Here is a 12,509-nt window from a genome sequence, read left to right as displayed (position 1 = left end):
ATACTGAATTCAATATATTAAAATAAACAGTACTACATTATTTCCTTGTTTGGTATTTTTAGGAGATTCATGTAGTTACAATTTACTCACCTCTTCTCCATCATTTAGAACTATGGTCCCTGCCCTTTCTACAACTGCAAACACCATCACTGCACAGAGTTCTCTCCTCACTGACATTGTCATATTAGCAAAAGCTGGTAACTGATGCATGAATTCCAATAGTTGCTCTAAAAGAGAGTGGGTGAAGTGAGTTACACATATGTAAGCAACCATCTTTGTATGAAAAGTTAAGAATTCTGAAACTAAGATTACTCCATAATGTTCTATTTCACAAAAATATCCTGTTTGTCTAAGAGATGGATTACATTAAGCATTTATGTTAAAAGGGTTCTCATCTCAACACATCCCATCTATTGATTGAACTGTTAAGTATAATATTCCTTAAAGCTATTCTAGTTTTCTGTAATTTATGTGATATATGAAAAAATAATAACAATAATGAAGGAACAAAAACAACTGCTTATGGTTCAACAGGATCAGGCAATGCAACTATCAAGTATGTATACATTTGACAAATAGTGATAGTCAATTTCATGATATTTGATTTTATATTCTTGTCTTGAGTTCTAATTCATTCAATTAAGCTTTGGAAAAAGTAATTCTGGAAGGATCCAGAATCCTACTAAAGGAAAAGCCCTCTTTCTGGCTTCCATATTATCTTACCAATATCATCATCTGTTCTGTCTATTGGGTCTTTTTCTAAGCAGTCTCTAACAATATCTCTACTCATCAGCGGATCAGAAGCCCTCTCAATATCTTCTTCATCGTCATCATCCTCAGAATCCACTGCTGTCTCTGGTAACCCGCTCAAGTCCATGTCACCAGCTTCACTTTCTGTGGCCTGGAATGATGATAAAAATATTCTAAATTTACAATTCAGTGTTTTGGTATGATATATCATAATTAACAACATGTAAACATACAAGAACTATACTTCTTGGTCTGAAAGAACTTGCAAAATTTATTTCAGAGATACTGGGTATAATCTTTGTGAATTCTCATAAATAGTAACTCAGGTGTTAGAAGGCTGTAAACTAGAAAATGACATTATCTTCAAAAGTGGGAAAAGGTGGATCTGTCATCCTAACATCAACACCTGATAAAATTCTAGAATAATATATAAGTAGTTGGTCTGTCAACAGGCAGATAAGAACTCCTCAATTGTTGATAACAATGTGTGCTGCTAAGGGCCAACATAAGTTTATCAATAGGTGATGCCAGACTATCTTTCTCCCTCTTAATTTACACTTGTCTGGCTAGACTGCCAGAGCATGAGAATACCATGAACATACTACATCTTGACTCCAGAAGAGCACAACATTTCCATGATTTTCTATCTGATATTATTGTAAAAATGAGTTACTATCATTTTGTTCTTAAGCAGATCTACATTTGGGCAAGTAAACATATCAAACAAATTCCCATTAATGATTCTACATCAAGCTGCAAGGATTGATTTATTCCTTTGTGTTGTGCTCTTCAACATTATTTCAAAATTATTTGAATGGAAGTGTCATGGTGACACTTATCAAATATGCTGATAGCATCTAGCTGGAAAGAATACAAACTACACAATTTCCATCAGGCAGGGACACTGGGACAGAATTAAGGTATTCAAAGTGTTGCACTATCATCAAAGGCACAAATTTAGGGTGGAGACATCTGTTGTTAGCAGATATACATAAAAGAGATCTATATGTCATAGGGGACCATAAGATGGATTTGAGCCCATAATCCTATTGGACCTAGTATAAAGAGAAATGCAGAAGCAACAAGTGAGGAACTAATTGACCACTATGTGATCGGTGGCCTCAAAGCTCGGCACCCATTACACAATGAGTTATCCAACAACGATGAACAGTTTAAAGAGCTAGGCATGTTTAGCGCAGAAGAGAGAAAGTTAAGAGAACACACAGTGGTTACAAAATACCTAAAAACCTATCATGGAGATTTCCAGACTGCTAGTGCTAGGTCTGTGCTCTAAGAACTCTAGGAGTTACTACTTTTCTCTTTGCACAAGAGCTTCTGCTGGACTAGCACTTTCAAGGCAAGAGAAGATGCTTTGTTAATTAGTGTTACTACCACAAGACAAGGAATACAGTTTCTCACACAGCTGACAAATATGGGAATGCCATGGCTATGTTGGAATGCCATGGCTAATTGGTTCACTGAATCTGCACTGAGTTTTGCTTATAAATATTGGATCCTGGAGCTTGCTTTTGTTTCTCTTGCTGATTGTCTCCTTACTCTGTCACAGATTTACAACTGAGATTCATGGTTTGGTAAGCAATGGAATATGGACTTCATTCTCATTTTTTCTCTTTTACATACTTCCCAAATTGCTCAGTGTAAATAAATATACCTCCTTTGAGATACTGTGAATGCTGGTAATGTGATAAAGCTTTGGCACTAAATCTATTCCTTGCTTTTCTCTTGGCCATTGCTGCAATATAATGGCTTTTGCCTACATACTAATTTGATTTGCCATGTTATTGTCTGGTTTATTTTTACTTTGCATATATAATTCATTTTATTTATTGATGTTGTAAGCCGCCCTGAATCCTTTCAGGGAGATGGGCTGAAATATATATAAAGAGTATTATTCTCATTATAGGAAACTGTGGCAGCAGTTTCCCCTAGTTACTTTAATTCTCTGGGATGTTCTGTGAGATTCCCTGTCTCAAACTGGCTTCCGTTCACTCTGGAGACTATTCTATAGATGTGATGATTGGTTTAACTAGGTTATTTATATTTTCCCTTTGGCTATACTCTGGACTCTCTGATGGAGCCGAAATGTTTGCTGTCACTTCCAAGTCTAGAACCAATGGATGAAAATAATAAGGAACCAATCAGGAGAAACTACATCACACTAAGGGAATTTAAACAGGTTACCATGTGGAAGAGACGGGCTCTTCTTTTATAGCAGTATCTAGTATTGGTCATTTAACCACAATTTGTCAGTGTGCTTTAGGTGAATTGAGCAGAAATTAAATTAGATTACTTACAAGAATCTTTATAATTCTGTGAAAATAAGGTCATGATTTCACCATAATTTCTATAACGTAATTATTTAACATCATCTTTAGGCTCTTCCAAGAGATACACAATCATGATAATATTGTGTTAACATATACTGTATTCAGGTAACAGTAATTGTTCATTTTAAATAACCAATAATCAGCTAAGAAAACCACTAATAAACATGAGAACTCAGTGTGCTTTACGAATGCCAAGAATGGCGGAAGTACTTAAGGAAGCAAGTCGATTCCCAAAATACAGTTAGTAAAACTGCCACACAGAGGATGCTAAATGCCAGGGTGGGAGGAATAGACTGTATGTGAGCAAGCCATGGCCCTTGGCTGCAATTCCTGCTGCCCATCTAGCAATGGGAAGTATCCCTCCACTCCCCACTTTCCCCTGTTATCCAACCATTAGCTGGCAGTTCAGAAAAACTGCTTTCAAAGAGCTAAGCTATCAAACAAAGAGACTAAACAATGCTATAAATGGATCTAACCCCCCCCTCCGCCCCAAACAGACAAATAAAAATTACTTGGATGCAGGGGAATACATGAAGTCACTGTGATTACACCAGACAAATTTTACTATATGCCAAGTCAAGTCTGCTATAGATCATACAAAAATGAGAAGAAGAAAAACAGCTGTATATATCTTTAGGTCATTAAAAGGTACCCAGAGGTAAATACATTTTAAGACCAAACATTTAATAAATCTCCCACATATCTGCCTGTCCTCTAAAAAAAAAAAACAAGTTGCTTTTTCCTCAGACGTGGATTTAGTGTCATAGCAGCTACTAAGCTTCAAGTGTTATAATTTTAAGGAGATGAAGAATCTACTGAGAATGTTCTCAAAACCACCGCTTTCAAGCTAATGCTTACAAAGCATAGGTAAAGCACTAAAGATCAAGCAGATGTATAAAAGGACAAACAGTCTTCTTAAAGTGAATTTGTTTAACAGGATGTACATCCCAGACCTTTTCCAGTTCTAATAGAATTGAAATAAGTGCTTCATGTTGCATAGCAAGGTGAATGCTACATAATCTCAAAAGCATGCCATACACCTGTACTAAAGGACCTGTAATGAATGAAATCTAAGAGTCCATATTACTTCATTCACTTTTTAAATCAATGAAATCATGAAAACATTTATCCACTTTAAGCAAGGGTAGGTGTCACAATGGCTTAACATGGGACACTGGAGGCAGTACATTTTGAATGAAAGCAATACTTTTGTCCACAAATGGTCAGTAAAATTTGCCATCCCTTCTAGGGAAGGGTATTATTACTCATATCAAAATGATTGGGGGGTATTTCCCTAATCCTCTTTGGGGGCTTTTTAAAAGTCCTCTATGACTTTTTAAAAAATGAGCAAACTAAGGCCCGAAGGCCAGAGACGGCCCCCTGTGCGCCACTGTCCAGGCCCCCAAATTTTCCCTGTCCTATGTGCATAAGGATGCAGTGGCTCACTGAAAGGATGAGGAAGAAAGGCATGCGGTGGCTGCAAGACCTCTGGAGTGCTCTCAACCCACCATGTGCCTTCCTTGGGCCCTCCTCCTGGAATAAGGAATGAGCAGCCCTGTCCTGATAACAGCTGAAGCACAAACCGGGGGATGAGGCAGGAGAGGGCTGAAGGGGCTCCAAAGTCCCCTCAGCCCCCACCTGCCTCTCCCTTCTCCCGGCAAGTCCCGTCCTGATGCCGGCATGAGCCTGGCCTGGGAGAGGAGGTAGGTGGGGGCCGAGGGAGCTCCCAAGCCTCACCCTCCTCCCAGGGAGGAAAGGCTTATGGTGAGTTGCCCCTGCCGCCTCTAGCCCCATCCCCAGCCCTGCTTCCTCCCTGGCCTGCTCTGCCCCTAACCCTGTCTCCTCCTAGGCCTCTTGACTGGGCCTGCAATGCAACACTAGGGCAAAATGTTTGCTCATACCTGCTCTTGAGTCTTTTGAGTTGCATAAAGAAGACTCACAGCAAAACAAGAAGTGAAAGCAGCATGAAGTCCCAAAAATAACTACAGAAATGGTGGTCAAACACAATGGGCCAGCTAACCTGAAAGCACTGAAAAACACATTGTTGGCACAGACAGTGGATGATGTTAGAGGGAAGCAACGCAGAGTGATCAACTGGCAGCAGCCATGGTGGTTATTATTTGGCAGCGGCAGCAGAATAGGCAAAAAAGGTGACGCTTTGACTCCACAGTCACAACAATCTCTGTCAATATGACCCCTAGTACCAGTGAAGTTATGGCAACTGTTGAGGAGTGCAGGTCCTTTGCTTAGCCCAGAGGCAATGCTATCATATCTCTGAAGGAATTGGCTCAATCATGCTAATTTTGCAGGGATGTCATAGCTTCCCTGAAGGTTAATTTCAAGGAATATGGGTAAAACTAAGAAGCAACATGATTCTCTAGTCAAGGATGGAAGTGACCAGAAGTAACTGCAGAAATTGAGAAGAATTCATAGTTGTCTGCTGTATGTGCAGTGTTTGTATTTTAGCCAGAAAATCTCATCAACTTCACCTGCGGCAAGTGTAAATTTGTTGCTCCTTTGAAAGAGAAGTTCAGTGCACTGCAGCTATTTGTTAGGCACTTCAATGCATTAAAGTAGTGTTTCTCAAACTGTGTTCCTTCACATGTTTTGAACTTCAGCTCCCATAATTCCTAACAACTGGTAAACTGGTTGGAATTTCTGGGACCTAAAGTCCAAAACATCTGGAGGAGCAGGGTTTGAGAAACACTGCATTAGAGAACATGAGGACCTTCTGAGTAGAATTACAAGACGAATGGGAAGAAACTGCCCTCGAAAATTAAGAGACCTCTTAACAGTGAGTACACCACAGTAAAATCATTGTCAGGACCATACAGAAGAGATTCAAAACCTCTCCAGCTTCTTGCATCTCCATGATAATAGCAGTAGTGGAGACGCTCAAAAAGGAAACATGTAATGAAGAATTCCAAAATGCCAGGAGTGCCAAACAAATGTTCACCAAGGGCCACATAATCAACCTTATGGTTGCCTTCAAAGGGACGTTTGTAAGTGTAAGACTGTATAAATGTACTGTTGCCCTGGCACTGAATGCCTAGCAGGCCACATAAAATGACGTGGCAGACCAGATCCAGCCCGAGGGTCTTGCGTCTTACATGTGTGCCATATGCCAAGGAAGGAGCCAATATGACTCCCAACTACAACCAGAAGAAAAGAAAGGTGGTTGGGGACTCATTGCTCAGAGGTACAGAAGCATCTGCCTGCTAACCTGATAAGATGAATTAGGGATCATGCAGTCTTCCTGGCACATGTATCCAGGATGTCACTGACAATCTGCTAAAAATCATCAGAAACAAAGATCAGTATTCTCTTCTCCTTATTTATATGGATACCAATGGTATAACTAAGAATACTGCTGAACTGATCACCTCAGACTATGAAGTTTTGGGCAGAAAGCTCATGGGGTCTTCAGGCACAAGTGGTAGAGTCGCCCATTCTGCTAGTGAAAGATAAACGATTACATGGAGACAGGAAGATACTAAAAGTTAATGACTGGCTATTTAGATAGTGTCGATGTGAGAGGCTTCTGGGACCATTGTCTTCACTTCATAGATGAAAGAGTGCTGGCTACATATGAGCTACATCTCATGGCAACATGGAAGTAAATTTTTGGTAGTGACATGGCAAGCACAGCAAACTAAATCCTTGGGGGACTGGAGATGATAGTTCAAACATCAGTCCAAAGCCAAGCTCTAAATACAAGGATGTGATTTCTACAGAAGAAGCTGAGTGATAGAATAGGATCCACAGAAAAACTGACAGATTAATATGTAAGAACAAAGATTCAAATGGATATACAACAAAGCACAAGAGTTTGGGAAGATGACCTTGAAGTTCTAATGCAGAAAGGTAAATATAACTTTACAAGCATAACAAAGACTGGTGGGATGACTCCTATGATTGGAATAATGCAATGAAGGGTATAACCTGTTCAAAAAGAACATATGTTGCAGAAGAGCAGGGGAAGTAGCATTATAATTTAAATACAAATACCACTAAAGGGGGGGGGGGGTTAAAAAGTGAACTTGCTCCATGCCTAAAAATTATGTAAGCTGCTCTGAGTCCCCTTCGGGGTGAGAAGAGTGGGGTATATAGCAAATAAATAAATAAATAAATAAATAACATAGGAAAATGTCCAGAAGTTTGGGGTGCTACCAGCCATTTGGGGGCAAAGGGATTTATAAGTTGTACTTTTAAACAGAGGCTGGATGGCCATCTGTCGGGGCTGCCTTGAATGCAATTTTCCTGCTTCTTGGCAGGGGGTTGGACTGGATGGCCCATGAGGTCTCTTCCATCTCTATGATTCTAAGGTGAATTTTAACAGAACAGCCTGTGAATTTGATAAACTACCTGCTGGCACATTCTTGAGAACTTGCCAATGGCCAGATCAAGTGACAAAAACATGTGGGAACCAATATTTATGAACAGAGCTAGTCAATCATAGATGGTCTTTTCTGAATCATAAAACCATCAAACATCAGTGCATGTGCTTAAGCTGCTTTTTAAACAAATACACAAATTATGTAACACTTCCTGTTCAACAAAGCAGTGTTGTAAACCGTAACAAGTCCTTTGTGACTAGCTAGGCTGTCCATCTCAATGGTACAAAAACAACCCTGATGTGAATCATGATATTTCATGATAATATTCTCATGATCAAAGGAGAGAGTGTGTCTGAATTCTGGCTATCGAACATTTCTAATCAGGTAATAAATCGGCCATATTTCTGAAGATAAATCTCCAACTATAAATAATAGGATTTTTTTATGAGTACAACAATTGGTTAATACAGAATTCTAACAAGAGCTTAAATACTATCCAATATTACAGGAGAGTACAAACTGCTTAACCTGACCTTCTAAAATATTAACAAACAAAAATTTTAAATATATTTGAGAGGACTTCACTGATCTCCCACAAATAATGATTTCTGAATAATAACATATTTCATTCTGGCAAGGAATTCTTGCCCTAAATTGATTTGTCTTTTATGTATAACACATGACATACAAATTTAGAAACAACATGAATATTTAATCACGAATTTTCTCATATTATTGCCGAAAGCATCTCAAGATTCAGCTTCATGATTTATTCAAATCAAAGGAGATCTGTGAATGTATTTCCATTGCAAACAGCTGCTCTTAAAGTTGCACTATTAAATATTTGCTTATGAAGCAAATACAGGAAATAGTTAATTGAGCATGCAACGCCATAAATGAAGTTTACAGCTAATATTTTTTCACTTGATAATCAAACATGGAACTAAACAATTAATTCTGTATGCAATTATAAAGGCCTATGTAACAAAATACAGAAATGTGACGTTGAAGAAAGTAACGATACAACAAGATCCACAACACAGTAAGTAATATTAAGGCCAGGTCTACACAACTGACTGCTTTAAAGAGATATATTAATGTAGATGCTTAAGATGCAAGAGTTCTGCAAAGGAAGATTACTCTATATATTCATGTGTAAGTCTAGAAATTTTAATCAAAAAAACAACCCCAAAACCAGGGTTGGCTTATCCACAAGTCAGTGAGAGTACTGTGTGTCAACTCTTTTTTAAAAAGGAACCATACCTTCTCTAACTAGTGGTGAAAGATGACAGATGAATGATCTTCAACTTATCTATAATTCTAGCCCTCAAACCTGCTCTCAACTTATGCATGAAGTCGACTTATATACAGTACATATCTAATCACTTTCTCAAATCCAGAAAAATCTTATATTGCCACAATTTATCTTCCAAAACACTTTTTGTATGTATGGGTGGGTGGGGAGATTAATGCTTAATAGCTCAAATTAAACTAGTTCCTCCATGAAACAAGTAGGAATGTCAAAAAGATTAGGCTATGAAGTGGCATTTATTCCCAAGGGTTGCTTGTAACTCTAAAATGAATGTCAATCAAATGGGTCTATTATCAAAAAGAAAATTTAATACATGACTGTATGACAGGAAATGTAAAGGATGGAGCTTTATTTCTGTAGAACAACCTTTCTGAACCATGTACTTTTCAGATGTGTTGAGTAACAACTCACATTAGTTCCAGCCCAAAGAGCCAACGGCCAAGGATGAAAGGAAACACTATAGTTAAAAGCAACTTGAAGGTTCCTTGGTTGTAGAAGGCTGCTGTGGAGTGCAGATCTAAGTCAGGGCATGGGAATCTATGTTCCTCCAGAGGTTATCTAACTTCAATTACCATTAGTCCATGGTAAGGCATGATGGAAACCACAGATGAAAAGATATAGAGGACCACATGCTTCCCACACACTGTAATAGGAATATTTAACTAGCACAAAACATAAACTGAACCACTACGGATTCCACTGAACTATTTTTGGGTAGTTGAAAGATAACTTTAAAAATATGATTAGTGGGGGAATTGTAATTGTTTGATCGCATACCTGGTAAATATCAGAAAGGCTGCTGCTTCCTGAATCGCTAGTGATGCTACATCCTGAATGACTGGATGAAACGTGGGTCACCTGTGGGTGGAGACTGTCAGTAAGGTGCAATTTTGTAAAATCTGCAGGAAGCTGTAGACAGAAATAGAAAGGATATAATTAAAATGTGTATCAAGGTACTTAAAAGTCATTTAAGCGAGGGACAGGAGATATTTTTGGCCAATATAAAGTTGTACATAATATTTCAAAGAAATTTTAGTTTTAAAAATATAGGACAGAAGTGTTCAGGGTTTAACAAGTGATTAGATTATTTCTTTAGCCATCTTAGTATCTCAGAGTTATACTTTTAAGGTATGTGACAAACAGAAAAAATTGAGGGGTATAACTTTAAACACAAGAATGCCATAAACACTGCTAAAACCCAACTTGAAGGTGCACTTAGTCACAAGTGATTCCCAGCAGAATCATGTAAACTGTCTCACAGGAATCAGTGGCAGTTATCATGAGTATATTTAGGACTGCAGCTATTGACTTTAGTCAAGTAACCACCTAGTAATGCTTAAACATATGAGCTTTGAAAAACAAGGTAAAAAGGAAAATGCCTAGGTTTTTGGGATAGGTCTCCAATGTTACTGATAACTGTATCACTACAAAACCAATTATGAGTAGAAAAGTAGGCTTTGACTTGTGAAGCACAAATATAAAAGCACTGTCATACATCATGCAACATGGGAGTTAAATAAATTGTTTTGACAGAAAAAGACACCCTGAAATAAAAATTGCAGACTAGAAATGAACAGTGTGAGGTCTTCAAATTGTTATATTTTCTACTATTTGTTTGCTAAACACTGTGCTGTTTGTATTTGTAAGAAGTCCAAATTCACATATAAAAATATCCATCCCTCAAGCTTTCATTCTTGCTGTGATCATATGTTAATCAATGACATTTGTCTTTTGTGCTTCAAAATAATACCATTTTTAAAAAGTTGAGAAACACTTCAGCCATCTGCAGATTTCAAGGGATGTACATACTGATATGACTACAAATCTAAGAGTTGTATTCCCCAAATGTATCACCATAAATGTATACATTCTTGATGGTATAATTCCAAAATGTATACATCCTGAAAAGGATTAAAGATTCAAACACTAGAGAAATGTTGCAAAGTTACAAAAGAAATGTTAAATGGTTTGCAACTTTGTGCTTTGATAATGCGAGCGCTGTATTGTTGCGCAATCTGAACACTTTATATAAATTGTAAGTTAAGATGCAATCAAATCATTATAATAATGTTTATTACTCAATATAAATGTAGTCACTTTATATTCATATATATTTATATTCAAATAACAATCATAGCTATTATTAGCTGTTAGGTGACGGATACATTTTTGGGACATTCTGTATAAGAAAAGAACCCCATTTACAGGTATATATGGAAGACTGAGAGGATCAATAATGTGAAATCATGAAGTGTTCCATAATATTGCTGACTCAACATTGCAAAACAAGTAGATATGTATTAATTTAATGAGAATCTGCATTAGAAAATTCAGTAAACCATTTGCTGAGGGCAGCTTCAGGGAGTGCTTACAACCCTGAACATTTTCCTTGGAAAAGGGAGCATGGGAATGAGCTGATGATTTTTTTCATTTCACTATTCTAATCAGTTTCTTTCTACAATGTTGGAAGTGATCCAGGAACAGAAATAAGTGGATAAACCAATATATTGAGCAAAAGGCAAACAGAGGGACTTGGAACACTCAACTAAACTGATCTCTAGGAAATCAGACAGATGAGCTGAGACTTTTAAGGGGGCTATTCACACCCAAACCTTTTGCATGTATTAAGAATTCATACAACAAACATATCTTGTTCCAATCAATCAAACTCCAAGCATTGGCAGGATTGCTCTCATTCCACAGTAAGTCTATAAATTAAAATAATAATTTATCCTTTTCTGCTTTGCACATATCTACTCTACACATTTCTCTTTCACCTTCTCTCCTTTAGTCAGATTAATTTTACCTGAATATTAAGAGGAATCAATAGTGGAACAATGGGATGGATCACAGTAGTATTACTCTGTGCAGATTTTGCATGTGTTTGTGCATACATCCAATATGTGTTGGCGGGGAGGAGATTGGATCTTGCTTTTTCTGTATTTCTGAATTTCCTGTAAGTACTGTCTGAATAGGATCTACAAAGTAATCATTTTCACTGGTTCTCAAACTACAAATCCACACAATTAATTTTCACAATGTATAGAATTAGCCAGATTACTAACTGGGGCTAGTTATAGGGAGCATACAATGCCTCTGTTAAAACAGTTCTACTGGCTTCTGACAAGTTTCTGGGCCCAATTTAAAGGGCAGGTTATTACCTATAAAGCCTTGAAACTTCAGGTCAAACCTATCTTTGAGATCATGTCTCCTTCTATGGACCATCTGCGGGGAGGCCCTTCTCTCAGTCCCACCACCATTTCAAGTGCAGTTGGTGGGGATGAGAAAGATGGCATCCTCAATGGTGCCCCCCCCCCCCCGGCTCTGGAATGCCCTCCCTAGAAAGATTAGGTTAGCCCCCACTCTAGTCTAAAAACATGTCTTTTTAAACAGGCCTTTGATTTTAAGTAGATTTTAATGGTTAGACTTGAGGACTTAGTGATTCCTTCACTCTGGCACTTTGGATTGGCAATTGAAGACAGCCAATTTTATCCGCTGGCACAACTGCGCTTTATTAATTAATTTTTTTATTATGTGTCATGTATGTTCGCTGTTGTAAACTTATTTTGTCATCGTTTATATGCTTATGTATTGTTTATTTTATTTGCTGCACTCTGGAGTGCTTTTGTGAGCCGCCCCAAGTCTCTTCAGGGAAATGGCGATGGGGTATAAATAAAGTTTATTATTATTTATTATTATGTGATCAAAGGCAAGATGCAGAACTTTTCTTCCACTATTTCTCACATACCAAAATGTCAGAAT

At 37.8% G+C, this 12,509-nt stretch overlaps 1 protein-coding gene across 6 annotated transcripts in view; it reads right to left on the bottom strand.

Moving 5' to 3' along the window:
* RAPGEF2 (Rap guanine nucleotide exchange factor 2) overlaps nucleotides 1–12,509 on the bottom strand; it is a 189,099-nt gene that overhangs the window by 35,051 nt on the left and 141,539 nt on the right. For all 6 annotated transcript variants that reach the window (XM_060778766.2, XM_060778769.2, XM_060778768.2 and 3 more), the window contains 3 exons: nucleotides 9,525–9,656; nucleotides 724–901; nucleotides 91–227 (listed from right to left, as the gene is read on the bottom strand). In XM_060778766.2, coding sequence (XP_060634749.2) covers nucleotides 91–227; nucleotides 724–901; nucleotides 9,525–9,656 — 447 coding nt within the window. The remainder of the gene's footprint in view (nucleotides 1–90; nucleotides 228–723; nucleotides 902–9,524; nucleotides 9,657–12,509) is intronic.

Source organism: Anolis sagrei, chromosome 5 (assembly GCF_037176765.1).
Source record: "Anolis sagrei isolate rAnoSag1 chromosome 5, rAnoSag1.mat, whole genome shotgun sequence".
Classification (NCBI taxonomy): domain Eukaryota; kingdom Metazoa; phylum Chordata; class Lepidosauria; order Squamata; family Dactyloidae; genus Anolis; species Anolis sagrei.
This window is presented reverse-complemented; position numbering and strand designations above follow the sequence as displayed.